Genomic DNA, 24,385 nt, shown 5'->3' on the forward strand with positions numbered 1-24,385 from the left:
ATGAATTGGCAAATTAAAAAAATTAATCAAAGGAAAATATTGTCAACTAAGGCTGCCGTTGCAGCAAAACCTCTCTCACTCTTTCTTTGTTTTAAGTCACAACAATGTGACTTACCTCCAACAACCTTCCAGTGAGAGAGTGGGTAATCTTCAGTACAAATGGAATCTGTTCAAACTATGACAAGCCCAAATTACAGTCAGGATCACTCAGATCTTTGTAGCCAAACTGCATTATGTGAACGACACATTTGCACACGTTCAGAACAAAAGTTTCAAATCTTTGTTGATCATTCACTGAAACAAACAAGAGGTTGTGCTTACACTGAATATTTGCAAGAGAAGTTGTAATCAATAGCTAGCAATGAGACTCTGGAGAAATTGGAAATTGGCAGCCACCACTTGGCAAAGGCAAACATTGATGATATATTTGCCATCACATTCAATAAAGAAGCATAGCCTTTGATTTATGGAGGAAAAGGATATTTGAGGATCAATACTTCAGAGCTGGTACAAAGCCTGTGTCTACTGGGCATCTACATATATCTAAAACTTGGAATTACTGCTACAGGTACTTCAAGGAATGGAAAAATGCCACTAACATTGGCTCTAGAAAGTCCTCTAAATTCACTGGAATACTAATATCATTAGGTAGATGGAGTTTGTTAGCCTGTAAAAGTAGTCCACCTAAGAGAGAGAGAACTCTGATTTCAAACTTTCACTGCCTTGCGGCCATACCCATTCATGGGAAAGGCTTCAGGAGTAAACCCTGAGGACAAATCTGGAGCTGGTGTTTCTAAGGCAGTCCAACGTTGCCTTCAACTTCGTTCTGGCAATTCCTGCGGTGGCACTGATGCCAAACTGTATTGGCCCTTGCCCTTCCCTTGGACAACATCAGTGTCATGAAGAGGGGAGACTTGCTGCATGGGCAACTGCTGGTCTTCCATACAACCTTGCCCAGGCCTGTGCCCTGGAAACCATTCCAGCTGCAGATCCATGGTCTTGCGAGACTGACAGATGCCACCACTAATATCATCAGCTTCCTCCCCCAAGCCAACATCTGTCACCTTAGTTATTCTCCATTGAGAACAGTAGGCAGACCACGTCGTTCACAGCCTCCCAAAGTCTGGAAACAGACATTCTATTCCAGGCTCTGTTGACATTAGTGAATTAGAACATAGGACATAGATCAGTACAACACAGGACATGCCCTTTGCCCAACAAAGTTTTGCCAATTATCCATGTGCTTATCTATGAGTTTCTCAAATATTTCTAAAGAACTTGCCTTCACCACCACCCTTGGCAGTGCATTCAATGTGTATAAAAAACTACCTCTGATATCCTTACTATACTTTCCTCCAATCATCTTAAAATTATACCCCTTCATATTAGCCATTTCTGCCCTTGAAAACAAAACCTCTGACTGTTCACTCTATTCATGCCCCTTATCACTTTGTTCTGTTCTTTCAAGCCTTCTCTCAACCTCCTTCACTTAAAAGAGAGAAGACCTAGCTCACCCAACCTATCCACTTAAGACATGTTCTCTAATCCAGACAGCATCCTAGTAAATCTACACCGCACCATCTCTACAGCTTCCACATCCTTTCTTTATCCTTTCTTTCACTGCCAGGGGGGTTGTAGAAAAGATGGAAAAATGCGTGTAACCACTCTTTCAATTTCAGTAAGTATTATAGGGCTAAAAATCTCTGTGCCATAAGTGTAAAGCCAGAAGATTATCTCATGGCATTTTCTGTCTATTGATTGTGAATGGGTCATACACCTAGCCCTGCAAACTTCATTCTTTTATCATGGTCTACATCAAGATAGCTTACATTTTAAAACAAATTACCTAAGGGGTGGTTGAAATGTGGAATGGGCTGCCACAGGAAGAGGTTGAGACAAGTACAATAACAACATTTAGAAGAGAGTACAACAGATAGATGGATTGGAAATGTTGAGGTAATGGGTTAGATGCTGTTAAATGGGGCTAGTTTGGATGGCACATCTTGGTGGGCATGGGTCATTTGAGCTGGAGGATATGTTTGTATGCTGTATAACTCTATACCTCTATGACTCTTTGCCACAATCAAAATGCTGGGTCTCCTTCATCAGCCAGGCTTATAAGACCTTGAGACCATATGACATTGGAGCAGAATTAGGCCATTTGGCCCATTGAGTCTGTGCCACCATTTCATCAAGGCTGATCCATTTTTCCTCTCAGCCAATCTCCTGCCTTCTCCACATATCCCTTGATGCCCAGACCAATCAATAATCTATCAATGTCAGACTTAAATATACATAAGGACTTGGCCTCCACAGGTGCTTGTGGCAAAGACTTCCACAAATGCACCACTCTCTGGCTAAAGCAATTCCTCATCATCTCTGTTCTAAAGGAATGCCTCTCTATTCTGAGTCTTACACTCTCCCACCATAGGAAGCATCTTCTCCATATCCACTCTATCAAGATCTTCCACCATTTGATAGGTTTCAATGAGGTCACCTCTCGTTCTTCTGCATTTCAGTGAATACAGGCCCAGAGTCATCAAACACTCTTTATATGACAAGTCATTCAATCCTGGAATCATTTTTGTGAGCCTCCTTTGAATCCTCTCCAGTTTCAGCACATCCTTTCTAAGATAAGGGGCATTTGCCTTCCTCACTACAGACTCAACCTGTAAATTAACCATTAGGAATTCCTACACAAGGACTCACAAGTCCCTTTTCACCTCAGTTTTTTTGTAATTTCTCTCCATTTCGAAAATAGTCTTCCCTTTCATTTCTTCTACCAAAGTGCATGACCATACACTTCCTGATATTGTAATCCATCTGCCATTTCTTTGTCCAGTCTTCTAATCTGCCTGTCCTTCTGCCGTATCTCTACTTCCTCAAAACTAACTGCCCCTCTACCTATCTTGATATCGTCTGAAAATTTTGCAACAAAACCATCAACTCCATCATCCAAATCATTGATATATAATGTAAAAAGAATCGCTCCCAACACAGACTCCTGTGGAACACAACTATTCATTGGCAGCCAATCAGAAAAGTCTCCCTTTGTTCTCACACTTTGCCTCCTATCAATCAGCTACTGCTTTATCCATGCTAGAATCTTTCCTGTAATACCATGGGCTTGTAGCTTGTTAAGCAGCCTCATGTGTGGCACCTGGTCAAAGGCCTTCTGAAAATCCAAATACATAACATCAACCAATTCTCCTTTGTCTATCCTGCTCATTATTTCTTCAAAGAATTCCAACAGATCAGTCAGGCAAGATATCCCCTTGAGGAAACCATGCTGACTATAGGGCAATTAGTTTGTCATCAGTGGTTGGGAAGACGTTAGAGTCGATTAATAAAGTTGAGGTCTCAGGGTACTTTATCAAGTGCTTCCAAACACCCTTTCAGTTTCCCAAGAACCTTCTCCCTAGTTATGATAACCACACACTTCATGACCCTTGATGCCTGGAATTTCCATCATATTCTAGTGTCTTCCAAAGTGAGGGCTGATGCAAAATACTTAGTCAGTTCATCGGCTATTTTGTTGTCTCCCATTACTATCATTCCAAGGTCGTTCTTCAGCAGTCTGATATCCACTCTCACTTCTCTTTTACACTTTATGTATCTGAAGAAACTATTGATATCTTCTTTAATGTTATAGGCTAGCTTGCTTTTGTATTCCCTGTTTAACTTCTTAATGACTTTCTAGTTGCTTTCTGTTGTTTCTTAAAAGCTCCTCAATCCTCTAACTTCCTACTACTTTTTGCTCTATTATTTCAGAATCAGAATTAGATTTACTATCACTGGCATATTTCATGAAATTTATCATCATTCTCTTTGGCTTTTATGTAAGCTTCAACTTCTCTTGTTAGCCATGGTTATGTCCTCTTGTCTTTCAAATACTTCTTCTCCTTTGGGATACCTATATTGTGTGCCTTCCAAATTGCTTTCAGAAACTCTAGCCATTGCTACTATGCCATCATTCCTGCCGGTGTTCTTTTCCAGGCCAACTCCACTCACGTGCCTTTTTCTCCACTATACTTATACATAGACTTCAGCTTCTCCTTCTCAAACTTCAGGGTGAATTTGATCATATTATGATCACTTGCTCCCAAGGGTTCTTTTACTTCAAGGTTTCTAATCAATTCTGGTTCATCACACAACATCCAATCCAGAGTAACTTATCTCCTAGTGGGCTTAACCACGAACTGTTCTAAAATGCCATCTCATAGGCACTCTAGAAAGCCCCCTCCTGGAATCCAGCACCAATCTGATTTTCCCAACCTACCTGCATATTGAAATCCTCCATGACTATTATAACATTGCCCTTTTGGTATGCATTTTCTATCTCCCATTGTAATTTGTAGACCACATTCTTAATATTGTTTGGTGGTCTGTATATGACTCCTATCAGGATCTTTTTTATCCTTGCAGTTCCTTAGCTGTATCCACAATGATTCAAGACCTTCTGGCCCTATGTCACCTCTTTCTAAAGATTTGATGTCATTTTTTATGAACAAAGCAATGTCACCCGCTCTGCCTTCCTGCCTTCCTGTCCTTTTGATACAATGTGTATCCTTGAACGTTAAGCTCCCAACTATAATCTTCTTTGAGTCATGATTCAGTGATGCCCACATCATATGTGCCAATCTGCAACTGTATTGCAAATTCATCTACCTTATTCTGTATACTGCATGCAATCCCATTCAACTTCTTCTGTCCTGTATTCACATCTTTTGCTTTTTTCTGCCTTTTACATTGCAACTCATCCTTTTGACTTGACTGCAATTTTGCCCCATCAACAGCCTCTCCTAACTATACATTGCCTCTGTTTGTAAACCAGTTACCTCAACTTCAGCACTATCATCACCTTTCCTACGATACTTCTTGCATTGAAATATATACAGTTCAGGACACTAGTCGCACTGTGCTCAACTTTTTGTTTCCTAAGGTCTTATCAATATTTGCCACCACAACCTCTCCACTAACTGCTCTGACACTCTGGTCCCCATCCCCCTGCAACTCTAGTTTAAACCCCACCATGCAGCATTAACAAATCTTCCCGCTGGGATATTAGTCCCCCTCCAGTCCAGGTATAAACTGTCCCTTCTGTACAGGTCCCACCTTCCCTGGAAGAAAGCCCAAAAAATCCAAAATCCTATGCCCTCCCTCCTGCACCGACTCCTTAGCCATGTATTAAACTGTATAATCTTCCTGGCTTCACTAACATGTGGCATGGGTAGCAATCCTGAGATCACAACCCTGGAGATCCTGCCCTTTAACTTAGCACCTAACTCCCTGTGCAGAACCTCCTCACTTGTCCTACCCATGTCATTGGTAGCTACATGGAACACGACTTCTGGCTGTTCACCCTCCCACTTAAGAACGCTGAGGGCTTGATCTGTGATATCCTGGACCCTGGCACCCAGGAGGCAACATACTATTCATGAATCTCACCCACAGAACCTCCTGTCTATTCCCCTAACTAACAAATGCCCTATCACCTTTTCTCTCCATTCCCTTCAAAGTCACAGAGGTAGACTCAATGCCAGAGATATTACCACTATGACTTTCTTTTGTTAGTCAAACCTCCCCCCCCCCCCACAGTATCAAAAGTAATATACTGTTGTTGAGGGGGATGGCCACATGGGTATTCTGCATGGGCTCCTTAACCCATTTCCATTTCCTCAATGACATCTAGTTTCCTGCATCCTACACCTTGGGTGTAACTACCGCTCTATATGTCCTATCTATCACCCCTCAGCCTCCCGAACAATTGGGAGGTCATCCAGTTCCAGCTCCAACACCTTAACCCGGAGTGTTAAAAGTTTCCGCTGGATGCACTTCCTGCAGTTGTACTCATCAGGGACACAGAAAGTCTCTCTGCCTTCCCACATCCTGCAAGAAGAGAATTCCACTACCCTGCCCGGCATCTCTGCTATCCTGGGTACAGTATTTATTCACAGTTTTTATCTAACCAGCTTTAAAATGGGAAGAAACCATATGGAACAAGTTTAGCTGCATAGGGAACACAACCATTGCAGCAGCCTTGAACCGGTCATCGTGATTTTACGAGTCATTTCACACACTTTGTAGGGGGTTAAATAGTTGAATGACCAACTAAAACTAATGATCCTCAGTCTCAACTTTATCACCTTTATCACCCTTCAAATCTTTACCGCATGATTCACAGCTCTTACTTATGACAAAAAATTCCAGGAAAAGCAGTATGAACACCACCAGGTATATTTTGTGTAAAATGAACAACGTTATTCATCCTTGTCCTTAAAAATAAAGAAGATGAATCTGCAAGCAGATCAGGTTGTTGGAATGAGTTTAGTTAAAAGCTGAAATCCAAAAAATGCTTTCAATATCACTGCTTCTTGCACCCTGAAGGAGACATTTCCTGTGGTGGGAGAGTCTAAGACCAGGGGAATAAGACCATAAGATATAGGAGCAGAAGTAGGCCATTTGGCCCATCAAGTACAGGTGGCAAATAAAAAGTTATATTTATCTTGAGGTATTTCTTATTTTTATTTATAATTTTCACTCTATTTATTTATAGTAGGATGAATCCACTTGTATTAATTTTTTTGTGAACAATCTTAACATGATCAAACTGAGCAATAAATCCAATGTGTAAGAGTAGTGCTTACAGGAACTTGAAGGAAAGACAAATGGGGGAAACCTGACCTTGGTTGTAAGCACCAGGCAATAACCATGTCAACAAGGGAGGATCTAGCCATTTCCACAGTCATTGGCAGCACCATCAATCACCCAACAGCAACATATGAGAATTGCTATTTCCAAGAAACCTCAGCAAACAGATACACAAATATTGTCAACCTCAACAAAGGCAAATATGACATAACACATTAGCATATTGCGCCTTGAGAATATAATACTACAGACAAATTTCTTTTCCAAGAGAGAAAATAATAATTGCACAATCTTGAAATGCACAGCAGATCATTTGACATTTAAAAGGGAAAGTGTTGTGTTGTTCTTGGCAGTGAGGTAGCACCAATTGAAAAGCATGTCATTTATGTCATCTATTCCAAGAGACAGATTACTTCTAGTGCAACTCAGTACCTACATTGACCAGACATCCACCTTGGGACCATATTTCTTATGAGCCAGGAGCTCTGGGGCAGCATAGGCTGGACTCCCGCACTGTGTATTCAATAATTCCTGGCTGTCGTTCTTCAGAGTGTTGCTTAATCCAAAATCTAAATCAAAGAGATTATTCAATTAGAAATGAATGCCAAATAAAAGACCAAAGAACTCAAAAAGTGTTTTTTAAAAAAAAGGAATTGTTTAATTCCCTTGGCTTTCTTGCTGAGTGATCATCCTCCAAGTTAGAAATTACAGGAAATATATCTGCTTTCCAACTTATACCCTTGAAAACTTTACTTTAGGCTGAAGATTTAAAAGCACAAGCTAGCAGAAATAATTTTCAAATTTTTACAAACTCTTCTCAATTCTTGAAAAGCGTCAGAACAGAATCATCTAGTCATGACATCCATTAATTTGATTGTTATAAAGAAATTTTCTTCATCAGCAGCTCTGTAAATTTTATTATCCCACTCCTGGTTACACTGCTGTTTATTTTTTTCTGTTTTGGAAACATACCATTATCCCCTCAAAACTAATCTATAAGCTTCAAGACTTTGGCCTCAATAAATCCTTGTGCAATTGGATCCTCAAATTCCTCACTTGTAGACCCCAGTCAGTTCAGATTGGCAACAACATCTCCTCCATGATCTCCATCAGCACAGGTGCACCTCAAGGATGTGTACTTACCCACTGCTCTATTTGTTTTACACTCATGACAGCACAACTCCAATGCTATATACAAGTTTGCTGATGATGCCACTGGCGTAGGCCTAATCAAAGGTAGAGATGGAGAGAGATTGAAAGTCTGGCTGAGTGGTGCCATAACAACAACTCCTAACTCTATGTCTACGAGACAAAGACGTGATTATTGAGTTCAGGAGGAGGAAACCAGCTGTCCATGAGTCAATGCTCGTTGGAGGATCAGAGGTGGAGACGGTCAACAACTTTAAATTCTTCAGTGTTATCACTTGGAAGGATCTGTCCTGGGCCCAGCATGTAAGGGAAATTATGCAGAAAGTATGGCAGCTCTCTACTTCATTAAGTGTTTGTGAACATTCAGCATGACATCTAAAATTATGACAAACCTATGGATGAGTATTAGAGAGTAAAATTGATTGGCTGCATTACAATCTGATATAGAAGCATCAGTGCGAGTGAATAGTAAACTCTACAAAAAGTAATTTTTTATGGCCTAGTCCATCATTGGTAAAGCCCTCCCCACCTTTCAGCTCTTCTACATGGAGCGTTGTTGCAGGAAAGCTGCATCCATCATCAGGGAGCCCCACCAGCTATGCTGTCTTCTCGCTACTGCCATCAGGAAGAAGATACAGGAGTCTCAAGACCTACAGCACCAGGTTCAGGAATAATTACAACCCCTCAACTATCAGGCTCTTGAACCAAAGGGGGATAACATCACTCAAATTCACTTGCACCATCGTTGAAATATTCCCACAACCTATGGACTATCTGTCAAGAACTTTTCATCTAATGCTGTCAATATCTATTGCTAATTAATTAATTAATTAATTAATTTTTTCCTTTTTGTATTTACAGAGTTTGTTGTCTTTTGCACACTGGTTGAGTACCCAGCTGGTGCACTCATTCATTGATTCTATTGTGGAAATATTCACTATGTCCGCAAGAAAATGAATCCTGGAGGTGTATTATGTGACAAATATGTACTTTAATGATAAATTCACTTCAAACTTTGAATTTTCATTGCTATAATGTATATATTTACATTGTCTTACTAAGCAATTTCAAATCTTCCAACATCCTATTCCAAAAATTAAGAAGACCTGACTTCATTTTGCATAACTACCTCCAAAGTTGCAATTATCCTTATTCTGTTTCAATTGAAATCCTTTTGCTGTTACTTTGATGATGACCACCACCAGGTTATTTTAAGTGGGTAGCAAAGAACTGCACCTTCAGTAGCACATTTCTTATCACTGGTTTTGAATTTATTACCTTTACTGCTTTAGTTTCTGATCATTTCAGTGTACCACACTTACCAATGATTTTAATGTTGTTATTTTCATCAAGGAGAAAGTTTTCTATTTTCAGATCCCTTGAGGAAGAATCAAAAAATATGATATATTCAAATGAAGTTGTTCAAACCAACAATTATCTTAGATTTAAATTGTTTTCGACTGATCTTGTTTCTCATGATTTTTACCAGTCACATATAAAGAGCTGACACACCATGTGTCTCCACTTCCAGTGCCAGGGTCAGAATGTTTCCCACTCAAGCTCTGCAGGTTCATTTCTTATATATTTTTCTGGCAGATGGTTAAGCCACTCTGAGGGCATCTCTGGAAAATGTGAACAAGAACCCAATGACCCTTACCAATTTTTACAGATGCACCGCAGGAAGTATCCTATCTTGGTATGGCAACTGCTTTGCCCAAAACCACAAAAAACTACAGAGAGTTGTAAACACAGCCCAGTCTATCATGAAAACCAGCCTCCACTCCATTGACTCAATCTACACTTCCTGCGGTCTTGGGAAAATCCCAAAATAATCAAGGGCCCTTCCCTCCCCAGTCATTGTCTCTTCTCCCAGTTCCATTGGGAAGAATATACAAGGGTTTGAGAAGATGTACCACTAGGCTCAGGGACAGCTTCTAACACACTGAAAGCAAGTACCACCAGACTCAAAGACAGCTGCTGTAATGAGATTATTAAGTAGTTCCCTAGTAAAATATGATGAAGTCTTGATCTCAGAATCTACCTTATTATTATCTTGCAGCTTATTGTTTACCTGCATGGCACTTTCTCTGTAGCTGTTACACTATACTCTACATTGTTACTATTTTACCTTGTTCTACCTCAACGTGTAATCACTTGATCTGTATGTACTGTAGATAAGACAAGCTTTTCACTGTACCACACCAATAAACTAACACCAATACCAATGCTATCGCAATGCTTAAGAAGCACCTTATTGAGCACTTGAATCACCAAGGCAATGAAGGTTATGGACCAAGTGATGGTGAATGGGATTAGCAATGTTTCAAAGTTCAAGGTAAACTTACTATTGAAGTACATATATGTCACCATATGCTACCCTAAGATTCATTTTCTTGTGGGTGTTCACAGAAAATACAAAGAAGCACAATAGAATCAATGAAAAACTGCACACAAGATGGACAATAAACAATATGCAAAAGACAAAAACTGTGCAAATACAAAAATAAAAAAAGCAAAATAATTACAAACAAATGAATAAATATTGAGAATATTACTTGTAGAATCCTTAAAAGTGAGACCACGGGCTATAGAATCCGTTCAATGTTGGCATGAGTGAAGTTATCCATTCTGGTTCAGAAGCCTGTTGGTTGGGGTTTAATAATTGTCCCTAAACCTGGTGGTGTGGGTCCTGAGGCTCCAGTACCTTCTTCCGGATGGTAGCAGCAAGAAGAGAGCATGGCCTGGATGGAGGGGATCCTTAATGATGGCTGCTGCTTTCCTGTGACAGTTCCCCTTGCAGATATACTCAAGGTGGGGAGGGCTTTAACTGTGACAGACTGGGCTTTTTATAGACCCAGATGTAGCCAGGTCCATCAGACACTTGGTGGGCCAAAAGAATTAATTGCCTTTATGATACTAGGGTGAAGGGTTGCCTTGGGATCTGCTCATCAGATTTCTATCACTGACTCTGCTGCTATGTCTGAGAAGGTTCTTTTATTTATGTCAGGTCACTGGTAGACCGTGTTGTGACAACTATCTTGAACACCCACTGCACAATTGTAGAGGAGAAATTCTTCCTGAAAATTTGATGACTTATCTGTTTGTGGAAAGTCTAAAGACAAGTCTGATAAGATGTTACACTATCCAGAATCTAAACAGGTACAGAGACCATTTGTAACACACACAAAATGCTGGAGGAACTCAACAGGTCTGGCAGCATCTATGGAAATGAATAAAGAGTTGATATTTTGGGCTAAGACCCTTCTTCAGGTCTGAAATAGAAAGGGGAAGACACCAGAATAAAAAGGTTGGGGGAGGAGAAGGAGGATAGCTAGAAGGTGATAGGTCAAGCCAGGTGTGTAGGAAAAGATACGGCCTGAGAAGAAGGAACCTGTAGGAGAGGAGAGTGGAGATAAGGAGAAAGGGAAAGAGGAGGGTACTCAGGGAGAAGTGATCGGCAGGTGAGAGGTGATAAAAGGCCAGAAAGGGGAATAGAAGAAGGGAGGGAGAGGCAATTTATTTTAGCAGAGGTAGAAATCGACATTCATGCCATTTTATGTCCCTGTACACAAAACCAAAGTCTCAGTTATTGCTGCGTGCCATTGGCCTGATAAGTTGAGCCACCTTCTTGAAGAGATTGTATGCACAGGTTGTTGGCACCTTCGAATGTGAATGGTCACTATATCACAAGAACAAATTTAATGCTATTCTTTAAAGCACAAAGCAAACTATTTGCTTTCTTAAATTTTTATCACCTTGTCTTCTGCTGGCAGGAATTTATGAATATGCACCTCCTGTGAATATGCATCTACTTCAGAATATTGCCAATGGGTAAGATTGCCTCTCTACATCACTGTTTGCGAGGTGCTGCAATTCAAGCAGAAAACGTATCTGCAATCTGCTTGTCCATTTCACCACCTTATATTTTCCTAAAATCTGCTATTCCAGTAATTTTTTTTCTCTCTCCCTTCCCTCTTTCTCTGTCCTGACTTTCACCTCCTGCCTCTTCTCCTCACCAGCCTATCACCTCATTCTTCCCTTTTTATTCTGGCATCTTCCCCCTTCCTTTCCTGTCCTGAAGAAAGATTTCAACCTGAAACATTGATTGTTGATGGGGATTTCAACATGCGGGTAGACTGGGAGAATCAGAATGGTACTGGACCCCAAGGAAGGGAGTTTGTGGAGTGCCTCCGAGATGGATTCTTAGAACAGCTTGTACTGGAGCCTACCAGGGAGAAGGCAATTCTAGATTTAGTGTTGTGCAACGAACCGGATTTGATCAGGGACCTCGAGGTAAAGGAACCATTAGGAGGTAGTGACCATAATATGATATGTTTTAACCAGCAATTTCAGAAGGAGAAGGGAAAATCGGATGTGTCAGTATTACAGTTGAACAAAGGGAACTATGGAGCTATGAGGGAGGAGCTGGCCAAAGTTCAATGGAACAATACCCTAGCAGGGAAGACAGTGGAACAACAATAGCAGGTATTTCTGGGAATAATGCAGAAGGTGCAGGATTGGTTCATTCCAAAGAGGAAGAAAGATCCTAAAGGGAGTAAGGGGCGGCTGTGTCTGACGAGGGAAGAAAAGGGCAGTATAAAAATAAAAGAGAAGAAGTATAACACAGCAAAGATGAGCGGGAAACCGGAGGACTGGGAAGCTTTTAAAGAGCAACAGAAGGTAACGAAAAAGGTAATACGCCAAGAAAAAATGAGGTACGAAGGTAAACTAGCCAAGAATATAAAGGAGGATAGTAAAGGCTTCTTTAGGTATGTGAATAGCAAAAAAATAGTTAAGACCAAAATTGGGCCATTGAAGACAGAAACGGGTGAATTTATTATGGGGAACAAGGAAATGGCAGATGAGTTGAACAGGTACTTTGGATCTGTCTTCACTAGGGAAGACACAAACAATCGCCCAGATGTAATAATGGCCAAAGGAACTAGGGTAAAGAATGAACTGAAGGAAATTTATATTAGGCAAGAAACGGTGTTGGATAGACTGTTGAGTCTGAAGGCTGATAAGTCCCCGGGACCTGATGGTCTGCATCCCAGGGTACTAAAGGAGGTGGTTCTAGAAATCATGGATGCATTGGTAATCATTTTCCAATGTTCTATAGATTCAGGAACAGTTCCTGCTGATTGGAGGGTGGCTAATGTTGTCCCACTTTTCAAGAAAGGAGGGAGAGAGAAAACAGGGAATTATAGACTGGTTAGCCTGACGTCAGTAGTGGGAAAGATGCAGGAGTCAATTATAAAAGAGGAAATTATGACCCTTTTGGATAGCAGTAGAAGGATCAGTCCGAGTCAGCATGGATTTATGAAGGGAAAATCATGCTTGACTAATCTTCTGGAGTTTTTTGAGGATGTAACTATGAAAATGGACAAGGGTGAGCCAGTGGATGTAGTGTACCTGGACTTCCAGAAAGCTTTTGATAAAGTCCCACATAGGAGATTAGTGGGCAAAATTAGGGCACATAGTATTGGGGGCAAAGTACTGACATGGATTGAAAATTGGCTGGCTGACAGAAAACAAACAGTAGCAATTAATGGGTCCCTTTTGGAATGGCGGGCTGTGGCCAGTAGGGTACTGCAAGGTTCAGTGCTGGGACCGCAGCTGTTTACAATATACATTAATAATTTAGATGAAGGGATTAAAAGTAACATTAGCAAATTTGCCGATGACATAAAGCTGGGTGGCAGTGTGAAATGTCAGGAGGATGTTATGAGAATGCAGGATGCAGGGTGACTTGGACAGGTTGGGTGAGTGGGCAAATGTATGGCAGATGCAGTTTAATGTGGATAAATGTGAGGTTATCCACTTTGGTGGCAAGAACAGGAAGGCAGATTACTATCTAAATGGAGTCAAGTTAGGAAAAGGGGAAGTACAACGAGATCTAGGTGTTCTTGAACATCAGGCAATGAAAGCAAGCATGCAGGTACAGCAGGCAGTGAAGAAAGCTAATGGCATGCTGGCCTTTATAACAAGAAGAATTGAGTATAGGAGGAAAGAGGTCCTTCTGCAGCTGTACAGGGCCCTGGTGAGACCCCACCTGGAGTATTGTGTGCAGTTTTGGTCTCCAAATTTGAGGAAGGACATTCTTGCTATTGAGGGAGTGCAGCGTAGGTTCACAGAGTTAATTTCTGGAATGGCAGGACTGTCATATGTTGAAAGATTGGAGCGACTGGGCTTGTATACACTGGAATTTAGAAGGATGAGAGGGGATCTGATTGAAACATTTAAGATTATTAAGGGATTGGACACGCTGGAGGCAGGAAGCATGTTCCTGCTGATGGGTGAATCCAGAACTAGAGGCCACAGTTTAAGAATAAGGGGTAGGCCATTTAGAACAGAGATGCGGAAAAACTTTTTCACCCAGAGAGTGGTGGATATGTGGAATGCTTTGCCCCAGAAGACAGTGGAGGCCAAGTCTCTGGATGCATTCAAGAGAGAGTTAGATAGAGCTCTTATAGATAGCGGGGTCAAGGGATATGGGGACAGAGCAGGAACGGGGTACTGATTGTGTATGATCAGCCATGATCACAGTGAATGGCGGTGCTGGCTAGAAGGGCTGAATGGCCTACTCCTGCACCTACTGTCTATTGTCTATTGTTTATTCATTTCCATAGATGCTTCCTGACCTGCTGATTTCCCTCGGCATATTGTGTGTGTTGCTCTGATTCTTCCCTCTTTCACCCTTCCAGTCAGGAAAATATCAATTCCTTGCCTCTCTCTGCCTCCTATTGCTTAAAATATTATATGCCCAAGTTACAATGATTCCTTTAACACCACCTGCTACTTGAATTGATAAATAATATAAAATCATTTTTACACTTCTTGATCTCCAGCAGCTCCCTGAGTCTTTCTAGCTAATACCTCCTAGATCCGTAATATCCGTCCATTAGAACAAAGGGCCTATAGCAATACTGTTACCTACAATTCATGCATGCAAGTGACATGCAAAATTGACTGAGCAATGTATTACAGTTCCTTCCTTGTTACTCGGTCAAAGTCCTGAAACTCCATGCCCTACAACACCCTTAGAGTAAGCTCATTTTAAAACCAGCAGTGATTCTGGACAATATCCAAGTTTGGGCTGACAAGTGGCGAGTAACATTTGAGCCATGCAAGTGCCAGGCAATGACCATCTCCAGTAAGAGAGGCTCTAACCATCATTCCTGGATATTCAGTGGCATCACCATCACTGAATACTATCAACATCCTGGGGGGTTACCATTGACAGGAAACCAACTGACCTAGCCAAATAAACACCATGGCTACCAGAGCAGGTCAAAAGCTAGGAATCCTGTGGCATGTAACTCACCTCCTGATTCCCTACAGTGTATCCCCCATCTCCAAGGCTCAGGCCAGTAGTGTAATGGAATACTTGCCACTCGCCTGGATGGGTGCAGCTCCACCAACACTCAAGACACCATCCAGTACACGGCAGCCCACCTAATTGGTACCCCTTCCACAAGCATCCAATCCCTTCATCATTGATGAGCAGTTGTAGCAGTGTGTACTATCTACAAGATGCACTGCGACAACATACCAAAGTTCCTAAGGCAGCACCTTCCAGACCCATGACCACTACCATCTAGAAGGACGAGAACAGCAGATACTTGGGAACACCACCACTTGGAAATCCCCTTCCAAGTCACTCACCATCCTGACTTGGAAACATATCACTGTTCCTTCATTGTCACTGGGTCAAAATCATGGAATTCCCTCCCGAACAGCAATGTGGGTGTCCCAACACCTCAGCGACTGCAGTGGTTCAAGAAGGCAGCTCATCACCACCTTCTCGAGGTGGGCAATAAATGCTGGCAACACCCACATCCCGTAAATGAATAAATAAAAAAGAAAATAAATAATTAAGAAAATGGCTTACCACTACCTCCTTCTCAAGGGCAGCTTGAGATAAGCATTAAATTTTGACCCTACTGGTGATGCTCACATCTTGTACTTAAATGAAAAAGACATAACAGTGCCTAAAGCAAATGTAGGTATAATTCCCCTCCTTATTATCCTTTCATTCTGATTTGCACAAAACCCATAAACTTGAAAGAAAGGGCTCAAACTGTGTTTAATAAGAATTACTTTTCCGTTCTGTCCTCAGTTCTCTTTCTTCCCTCCAGTCAGGAAAATGTCAATTCCTTGCCTCTTTCTGCCTCCAATTCCTTAAGTATCTCAGGAATTCAGGAACCTGGTGTGAACTTTGAATAGAGCTTTGTGCCTATTTGAATAGCAAATGTGCATAGCAAACTTTCTGTCAGCAATGGGTCATAGAGTCATAGAGAGCTGTAGAATCATTCAGTAGGGAAGCAGACATTGTGGAGCATCATATCTATGCTGATTATTAAGCTCCCATCTATTTCATTTTCTATCACTGGTGCATAGTATTCTATGTCTTTGTGATTCAAGTGTCCATTCAGGCTTTGTTTAATGTTGTGAAAGTACTTGTCTAGACCACCTTTGCAGGCATTATATTCCAGATTGTAATCATACCTCTAACCTTTTTACTGTGCGTTATCAAACTCAGCTGCTCTTGTTTTAGGTGGTTCTATTGTGGCAATTTTATTTTTATTATCCACTGATCTAAGCCTCTCGTAATTTTGTACACTTCTGTCAGGTTCCAAGCTCACTATCCCCCCACCAACAACTCAGCCTTCTCTTGTTCAAGGAAAATAAACCAGCCTACTTAGTTTCTTTTCATAACTGAAATGTTCCATCAAATGTTTCCAACACAATCACAATTTTCCTGTTATGTAGTGAATAGAATTATGTACAAAATTTTACAATGTTGCACAATGACCTCCATGGTCTTATACTGCATGCCCCAGCTAATGATGATCGTAATTCTGTATGGCATTTTGGGCAAGATGAAATCACCTCACAATCTATTAGTTGAAATGCTGAAGGCTCCTGAACAGATGCTCATAAGTTACGAGTGTGAGCAGACAAGAATCTGAAGGGCATTGGCTATCTCTGAGGAAGGGAATGAAATGTCCTTGATCCTACCTGTGCACTATGGTATGGCGATGGAGGTGTTCCACAGCTGACAGAATCTGCCTGGTGTATTTTCTCACTTCCCTTTCTTCAAGCTTTTTCTTCTCACTTATTCTGTCCATCAGATCTCCCCCTTCGCACAGTTCCATTGCCATGTAGTAGGAGTTCTCAGTCTCCAGTGTTTCAAAGAGTTGCACGATATTGGGGTGTTTGATCATTTGGTGAATGCGAGGTTCTCTTTTCATGTTCTTCTGTATGTAGGTGTCCTGCTTTGCCTTCTTCTTGTCAATCACTTTGATAGCCACCTGGTCAATATATCAACTAGAGTTAATTGGTGAACATTTGAAAAAGTTGGTCTAGAAATTTGATTGTGATTCAAATCTTTGACAGCCATAAAGCGGTACCTGGCGGTACAATGTGATAGGAATTGAGTGTGCTAGATCAAACTGCAGTTTCAAATCAAATTACTAGTCATAGAATCTTCTTTTTATCAGTTAAAGAGTGGATCTCATTCTGGCTGCAGAGATTACTTGTGAATTTAATTTTCATAAAATCCCTGACTTGACACATGGAAGTTGAGCTATGCAACTATTATATACAAACAACAGAAGCCTACAAAGATTAAAGTACATCTATTTGCACCACCGTGGGAGCCAAGATTGTTTGTTCTGCAATGTGGTCAGGTTTATCCATCCCTCTTGCAGACAAGAGAAAATCTGCAGATGCTGGAAATCCGAGCAACACCCACAAAATGCTGGACGAACTCAACAGGCCAGGCAGCATCTAGGAAAAGAATACAATGATGTTGTGGGTCAAAACCCTTTGGCAGGCCTGAAATGTTGACTGTACTCTTTTCCTACATGCTGCCTGGCCTGCTGATTTCCTCCAGCATTGTCCATTGTTTTGGACTGTGCTATTCAATGCTGCCAGTCGCAAGTGTGCTCATTTAATGATATATCAGGACTACCTTTCTGATACAAACAGGGCAAGTGATATTAAACAAAATTCATCACATTGCATGGTGTCTGATAAAAATTTAACTGATAAAAATTCAGTATTTGGCAAAACTAGTTAAAAACTGGACCAATTGCAAGTTTGTGCTTGAAAGCACTGAATTAGGGAGTGATGAGCAAGCTTTGTCAGAGGAAGTGTTTGAGATGAGTGCAAATGTGATATTTAGGAGGCATTTGGATAGGTACATGGAGGGGAAGGACTGAGAAGGCTATAGGCTGAATGGAGGCAATTGGGACTGTCAGGGAGAATGCCGTGGTCTGCATGAACCAGGCGGGCTGAAGAGCCTGTTTCCTGATGTATTACTCTATGACTCGAAACAAAACTGCGGGAGCCAAAATTCTGAAATAAAAACTGAGTAATGGACAAGCTTTATTAGTCAGATTTTATTTCTCACCTATAGTCTGACACAAGTCAGTAATTATTTCAGATTTATAACTGAAAGGCTCCATTAAGCAATATCCTTATGAATCTCCTCTGCACCATTTCAAATGCAATCACATCTTTCTCCTTGTGCAGAGAACAGAATTATATACAATATTTGAAAAATACATAACCAATATTTTACCAAGTTGCACAATGACCCCCATGATCTTATATTCTCTGCCCCAGCTAATGAAGCATTTAGCAGGTCAGGCAGCATCTATGGAGAGAGAAATACATTTAATGTTGCAGGTGACAAGTTCTTGTTAGAACTGATCTGGTGTAAATGAGAAAGATTGGTAATCTGAAATTATTGAATGTGATGTTGAGCGTTGTGTCAGAAATGAGGTTTGAACAGCGTAAGTGGTCAAAGACAGAGAATGCAGTATGGGAATAGACTGAAGAATTATGGTGATGGAAACTGGAAATCAGTGTCACCTGTAAAACTGTTTCAGCAAGAAATTGAACCTAACAAATAAGTTGAGGCAAATTATTAGGATTAAAATTAAAGAGTATAATTTTATTTTGGCATCAAGCTTTAGTACACGACTCCATTCTTTAATACAATGTTAAATAATATAAATCTTCAGTGCACTTGAATACATCCCAAGGCTTATAGATTATGAGGTAAAAGCTTACATTTAAAGTTACTGCAAAAGATACCTTTGCAGATGTAGTCAAATTGCAACTAAATTTGACACTTAGATCAGGGTAGGGAAATTCTGGGAGAAGATTCTAAGGGAAAGGAATTACATACATCTGGGAAACCATGCATATTTTCGATAAATTGGATTGAAAGCTGGCTTGTCATAGAAGACCCAATGTACTAATAAACTGGTATTTCTCTGACTGGAAATCAGTGACCAGTGGTGTTCAGGAGGGATCAATGCTGAGACCTCTGTCTGTATATGTACAGAGGTCCCAGCATTACATACTATATGTTGTTATTAGTAAGAAAAGCTGTCAGAGGATACAACAAAATACAGATTAGTTGGCAGTATGATCTTTAATACAAACAATGCATTTTTATAGCATCACTATTGACCAAGTATGTCTACTTCAATAGTGGGAGAAATGATCACCATGCTGTAGTTGTGGAGACCTTTATCCATATCCTTTGATCTAAAGCAAATCACAAAGCATCAATTGACACTGGTAGAAAAGAGTTCTAAATTGGCTTACTCCTTACCTGCGGGGGTGTTTTCCAAATTTTCTACCAACGTTAAGACTTGCTCCTGTCCTAGACCTCCTCATTTGGCAGCATAGTGGGGCAGCTAATAGAACATCAGACCAGACCCTGGTCCTGTCCTGACTCTGTGCGGAATCTGCACAGCTTTTTCCTGGTCTCTGAATTCCCTCCCTGTCCTAAGAACATGTTGGTTGGTTTGGATAACTGGCCACAGTAAATTGTCCCTGGTATAGGGGTGATGGTAGAACCTGGACCAAGTTGAGAGAATGTAGGGAAATTTTTAAAAATTAGACTAATGTAGCATTAATGTAGATAGGTGGTTGATGGTTAGTGTTGACTCAATGGGCTGAAGGGCCTGTTACTATGATGTATGTCTCTAATTCCATGACCTCATTATCACTGATTTCATAGCAGTACTGTAAAAAGTTGAAAGGACGCAATAAAGTGTGAAAGCAGAACATTCAGTTGAAGAAATGTTCAAAATTGGTTAATTCAAGACAATTCTGTTAAGAATCATGGACTTAGTTTCAGCTCTGTTGTAATAATATATATTCATGAAATTCATTAACTTTATTCTTGCAAAATGGACACTGTTAGCCTTCATCCTATTAAGATTTCTTCATCAATTTTATTTCTTTGTACATTTACCAGCCTGAGACTGGGATTCCGGCAGTTCTTTAGTGTACACTTCATTTGCCATCTAGTAATAAAGAATCAAGTGCCGAACATGCTGACACCTTTACCTTTTCCCCTGTTGGAATGTGCAGCCCTTCCATCACCTTAGCAAAGGAGCCTTTGTTGATCATCTTACCCACTAGGTAATTTCCGACCCGCTTTGTGTGAGAGAAACTTTTTGCTGGATCCTGAGGGAATGAGATGAAACACTCCGGCATTTCAGAGTCCTTGTTTATTCCCTCCCATACTGGCAGTGCACGGTCCGCGTTGCTCATCCCTGCAAAGATATCGTCCAAAGCTGATCTGACCTCTGCAGGCATCGCTGGGCTAGCAGGAGGAATCAAACAGCTCCCACAGGCTGGAGTTAGCTGTGTTTTGCACACATCACCGGGGAAATGAATACAAAGCCCATTATTACTGAAGTCCTCTCCGAAGGATTACCTCCCGGTTAATGATTTGCCTCGAGGCTTACTGGTCCACCCAGCCATAACGATAGCATAGATAATTAACCAAGCTGATATCCACTGTTGTCAGTCATGCTCACAAACCATCAATAAAGGATATTCAATCCCAGCTCAGAGCTCACACAAGAGATGCTTTGTCATAGACTCTGAAGATTATTGTGTGGTATAAACCAGCAGTCTAGTTTGCAGTTGAAAACATTCAGACAATGGGATTGGATAAATCACTCTTTATAATAATGAATGCTCATCATTACCAGTGCATCTGGTAGAAGGGTCATGGAAAGAGGATAGTAGAATGATAAATAATGGTTAATTGTGCGCAAGCTGATAGGGTGTCTAAAAAAGGTGTACGGTGTATTAGCCTTCATTAGTTGGGGGATTAAGCTCAAGAGCCGTGAGGTAAAGTTGCAGCTCAATGAAACTCTGGTTAGACCACACTTGGAATATTGGTGTTCACTTCTGCTTGTCTCATTATAGAAATAAGGTAGAAGCACTGGGGAGGGTGCAGAGGAGATTTACTAGGATGCTGTCCAGATTAGAGAGCATGTCTTATGAGGAAAGTCCAGGGGCATAGCAGAGAGAGGTTTTTTTACACCAAGAGTGGTAGGTGCATGGATTGGACTGCAGGGGTGGAGGCAGAGGCAGATACATTAGGGTCATTGAAGAGACTCTTAGATAGGAATGAGGATGAAAGAAAGATGAAGGGCTAGGTGAGAGGGAAAGGTTGGAGCGTAGAAGGTTGAGGGGGGATTTGATCGAGGTATTTAAAATTTTGAGAGGGATAGATAGAGTTGACGTGAATAGGCTGTTTCCATTGAGAGTAGGGGAGATTCAAACGAGAGGACATGATTTAAGAGTTAGGGGACAGAAGTTTAAGGGAAACACGAGGGGGTATTTCTTTACTCAGAGAGTGATAGCTGTGTGGAATGAGCTTCCTGTAGAAGTAGTAGAGGCCAGTTCAGTTGTGTCATTTAAGGTAAAACTGCATAGGTATATGGACAGGAAAGGAGTGGAGGGTTATGGGCTGAGTGCGGGAAGGTGGGACTAGGTGAGATTAAGAGTTCGGCACAGACTAGGAGGGCCGAAATGGCCTGTTTCTGTGCTGTGATTGTTATATGGTTATATGTTATATGGTTATATGGTTAGATTGATCTTAGAGGATGTTAAAAGGTTGGCATAACATTGTGGGTGGAGGAGCCTGTACTGTGCTGTAGTGTTTCATATTCTGTGTTCTACGTTCTATAATTCCAAAGGGTCCAGCACTTAGAAGAGAAAGGCTGAGCTTTTCAGCTTGAGTTGAGATGTGTCAAACCCCCATAGTCTAAATCAAAGTAGTGAGTAGCCTGCTATTTGGCTGCCAAGGATACCATTCAGGACCAGAAAGGATATTGAACTCACAGGTACACATTTATTGTTGAATAATGCCTGATCTGATATTGTGAGGATATCAGAACATATGACGTTAATATCCATCATGTGGACAGACATAACATCAGAGGTAGGTAGGATTTTTTCGCCTCAAAGATATTAGTGAACCTAATGTGTTTTCTTGACGTTGTAGATTTTCACAAATAAAACAGTGGAGACGTTTTATGTTTCAGAAAATCCGTAGCACCTCATTTATGGAACACCAAAAAAAAATGAACGCAAAACACGATGAAAACCTTTTACATAACAATGTCATCACATCAGACCAACCTCTTAAAGCAAAACCCCGACTTGATGTCGGTGGTTGTGAATTATGTACATTTCTCCCAATTACATTACCCTACAACATTCCTGTAATTACAGTCAACATTAATGATGCTAGCTTTTTATTTCAGATTTGTTTAATTGAATTTAAATTACCTAGTTGCTGTGGCAGGATTTGAACTAATTTTTCCAGATAATCACTCCAGGCCTTTAGATGACTCATCTGGTAACTTAATCACTATGTGGCAGTAGACCTAACAATTGTTCCTAGGAACATCACAAATGCAGATAGAAAATTGAGCTACAAAAGGGGGTTTGAGGAATGCTAGATTTTGTGAAGCATGTTTCCAATGCAATGAACAAGTCCAACAGTAATGACAGTGGGAGCTTATTCTCATTATATAGTTCTGATAATTTTTATGGCAATTGACCTGTTCTCAAAAATATTCAAAATGGACCCGTTCTTCTTGAGGAAAGACTAAGACCCTGGAGTATCCGTATTGGAGTGATTTTTTTCTTGTATTGAACTGTTCATATGACTTACATAAATTGGGATTGAAGGAGATATACCTGTTCTGCACTGAAATCGATACTGACCTTCACGAACCATGTTTCAATAGATACATGTTGATCTAAGTGAACAGTCATTTCAGTGATCTTAAATCAGCTCTTGTGCTTCACATTATTTTATATGAATGTGCTACTCATCATCCTCAGTGTCTCTACTACCACTCATTTTGTTGCATGTGGTTAAACAAAGGTTATGCCGCCACAGTACTGACAGAGAAAAGTGAAGCAGTGAGTTTATGAGTGTGGGATTATCAGACCAAAGCCACCGCCTTCTTACTGTGATGCTCAGTTAGCACAACACCACCACTCAGTGGATTGACCCAAGTAAGCTCAAATGCCGTACACTAGTGTCATTATGTTAATTTTGTTTATTTATGAGTGTACAAAATGTTATGTTTCTCATGATTCTAAAGTATGGGTGTTGCTGCAGAAAATCATGGTATTTATACCCTGTGTGTGAATGCCTAGGACAACAATAAACTTGAATTTGAACTTGAACATTTGCAAATGTAAATGCTATTCTAATTCAAACCTTGGATGGCCTTGGAATATTTTTTTGAGAATCACAAAATGAAAATCTGAAATAACTGAATGAGAGGGCATTCTGATGAAGGCTCCACTTGGATTTGGTGAAGCCATTGGTTAGGTACTCCTTGCAAGCTGGCCCAATTTAGGTAGAATATACATATCAGAGATTTGTTTTATTGCCTTCTGTTGGTAACTATTTTTATGAGTAGCTATTGGTCAGTCACACAGAAGCAAAATCCTGTATATGCTGGACTTCTGAAATAAAGATAAATTGTTGTAAATAGCATATCAGGCAGCACATAGAAAAATAAAAAGAAACACTGACGTTTCAAGATGAAGACCTAACTTCAGCAGATAGGCCATAATTCAGACTTTTATTGTGATATGTTAATTTTGACGATTATCCACATTTGACCAAATATATTTGAGGCTGTGAGTAACATACCATATCCCCTTTTTGCATATGTTTGTGTTTTATAAATACTTCTGTATCCTATCTAGCTTTCCATGTGACAAAAAGAAATTGACATACTTGGAAATCTAAAGAGGAATGCTTCTGGAAATTCAAAGTTTCTGAAAGCTAAGCATGGACATTGGGTCAACATTTGATCAAAGCATTATTCTGGTTAAGTGACATTCCACAATGTTGCTGCTTGTATCTAAAAAATATGTTCCTTATGTATACCTGAGAGGTATAAAAATTCGTTTCCATTTAAACATTGTCCTTTAGCGCATTGGATTGAATTAACACACTGAATTACTTTCAGGGCACATGGTAACAAGGATTGCTTTAAATCCAACCTGCATTCTTTCAACATAATCAGTTTTCAATCCATGAGAAACCAAGGGTTATGGGAGCATACTCATAAAACCAAATCAAGGGTTATGTTTGTGCAGAGAAGGAATGTTAACTGCTATGGTAAAATTGTGGGGAGAGGCAATCAAGTTATTAGATCATTATCGGGCTGATTGTTAACTGCAGGCCTCATCTGCTGTTGACCTGATATCTTCATACTTGTTCTTA

The 24,385-nt window shown here is 40.5% G+C and overlaps 1 protein-coding gene across 2 annotated transcripts in view; it reads right to left on the reverse strand.

The window, feature by feature from the left end:
• Nucleotides 1–20,514, reverse strand: part of LOC132400866 (hormonally up-regulated neu tumor-associated kinase homolog A) — a 40,041-nt gene extending 19,527 nt beyond the window's left edge. Inside the window, exons 1-4 of one of the 2 annotated variants that reach the window (XM_059982350.1) lie at nucleotides 20,176–20,514; nucleotides 16,822–17,114; nucleotides 9,123–9,178; nucleotides 7,088–7,220 (exon numbers count right to left, since the gene is read on the reverse strand). In XM_059982350.1, the coding sequence (XP_059838333.1) occupies nucleotides 7,088–7,220; nucleotides 9,123–9,178; nucleotides 16,822–17,114; nucleotides 20,176–20,427 (734 nt within the window). In that variant the 5' untranslated portion in view covers nucleotides 20,428–20,514. The remainder of the gene's footprint in view (nucleotides 1–7,087; nucleotides 7,221–9,122; nucleotides 9,179–16,821; nucleotides 17,115–20,175) is intronic. The other variant, XM_059982351.1, reaches the window with a different exon arrangement.
• Nucleotides 20,515–24,385: the final 3,871 nt, after the last annotated feature.

Source organism: Hypanus sabinus, chromosome 10 (genome assembly GCF_030144855.1).
Source record: "Hypanus sabinus isolate sHypSab1 chromosome 10, sHypSab1.hap1, whole genome shotgun sequence".
NCBI lineage: Eukaryota > Metazoa > Chordata > Chondrichthyes > Myliobatiformes > Dasyatidae > Hypanus > Hypanus sabinus.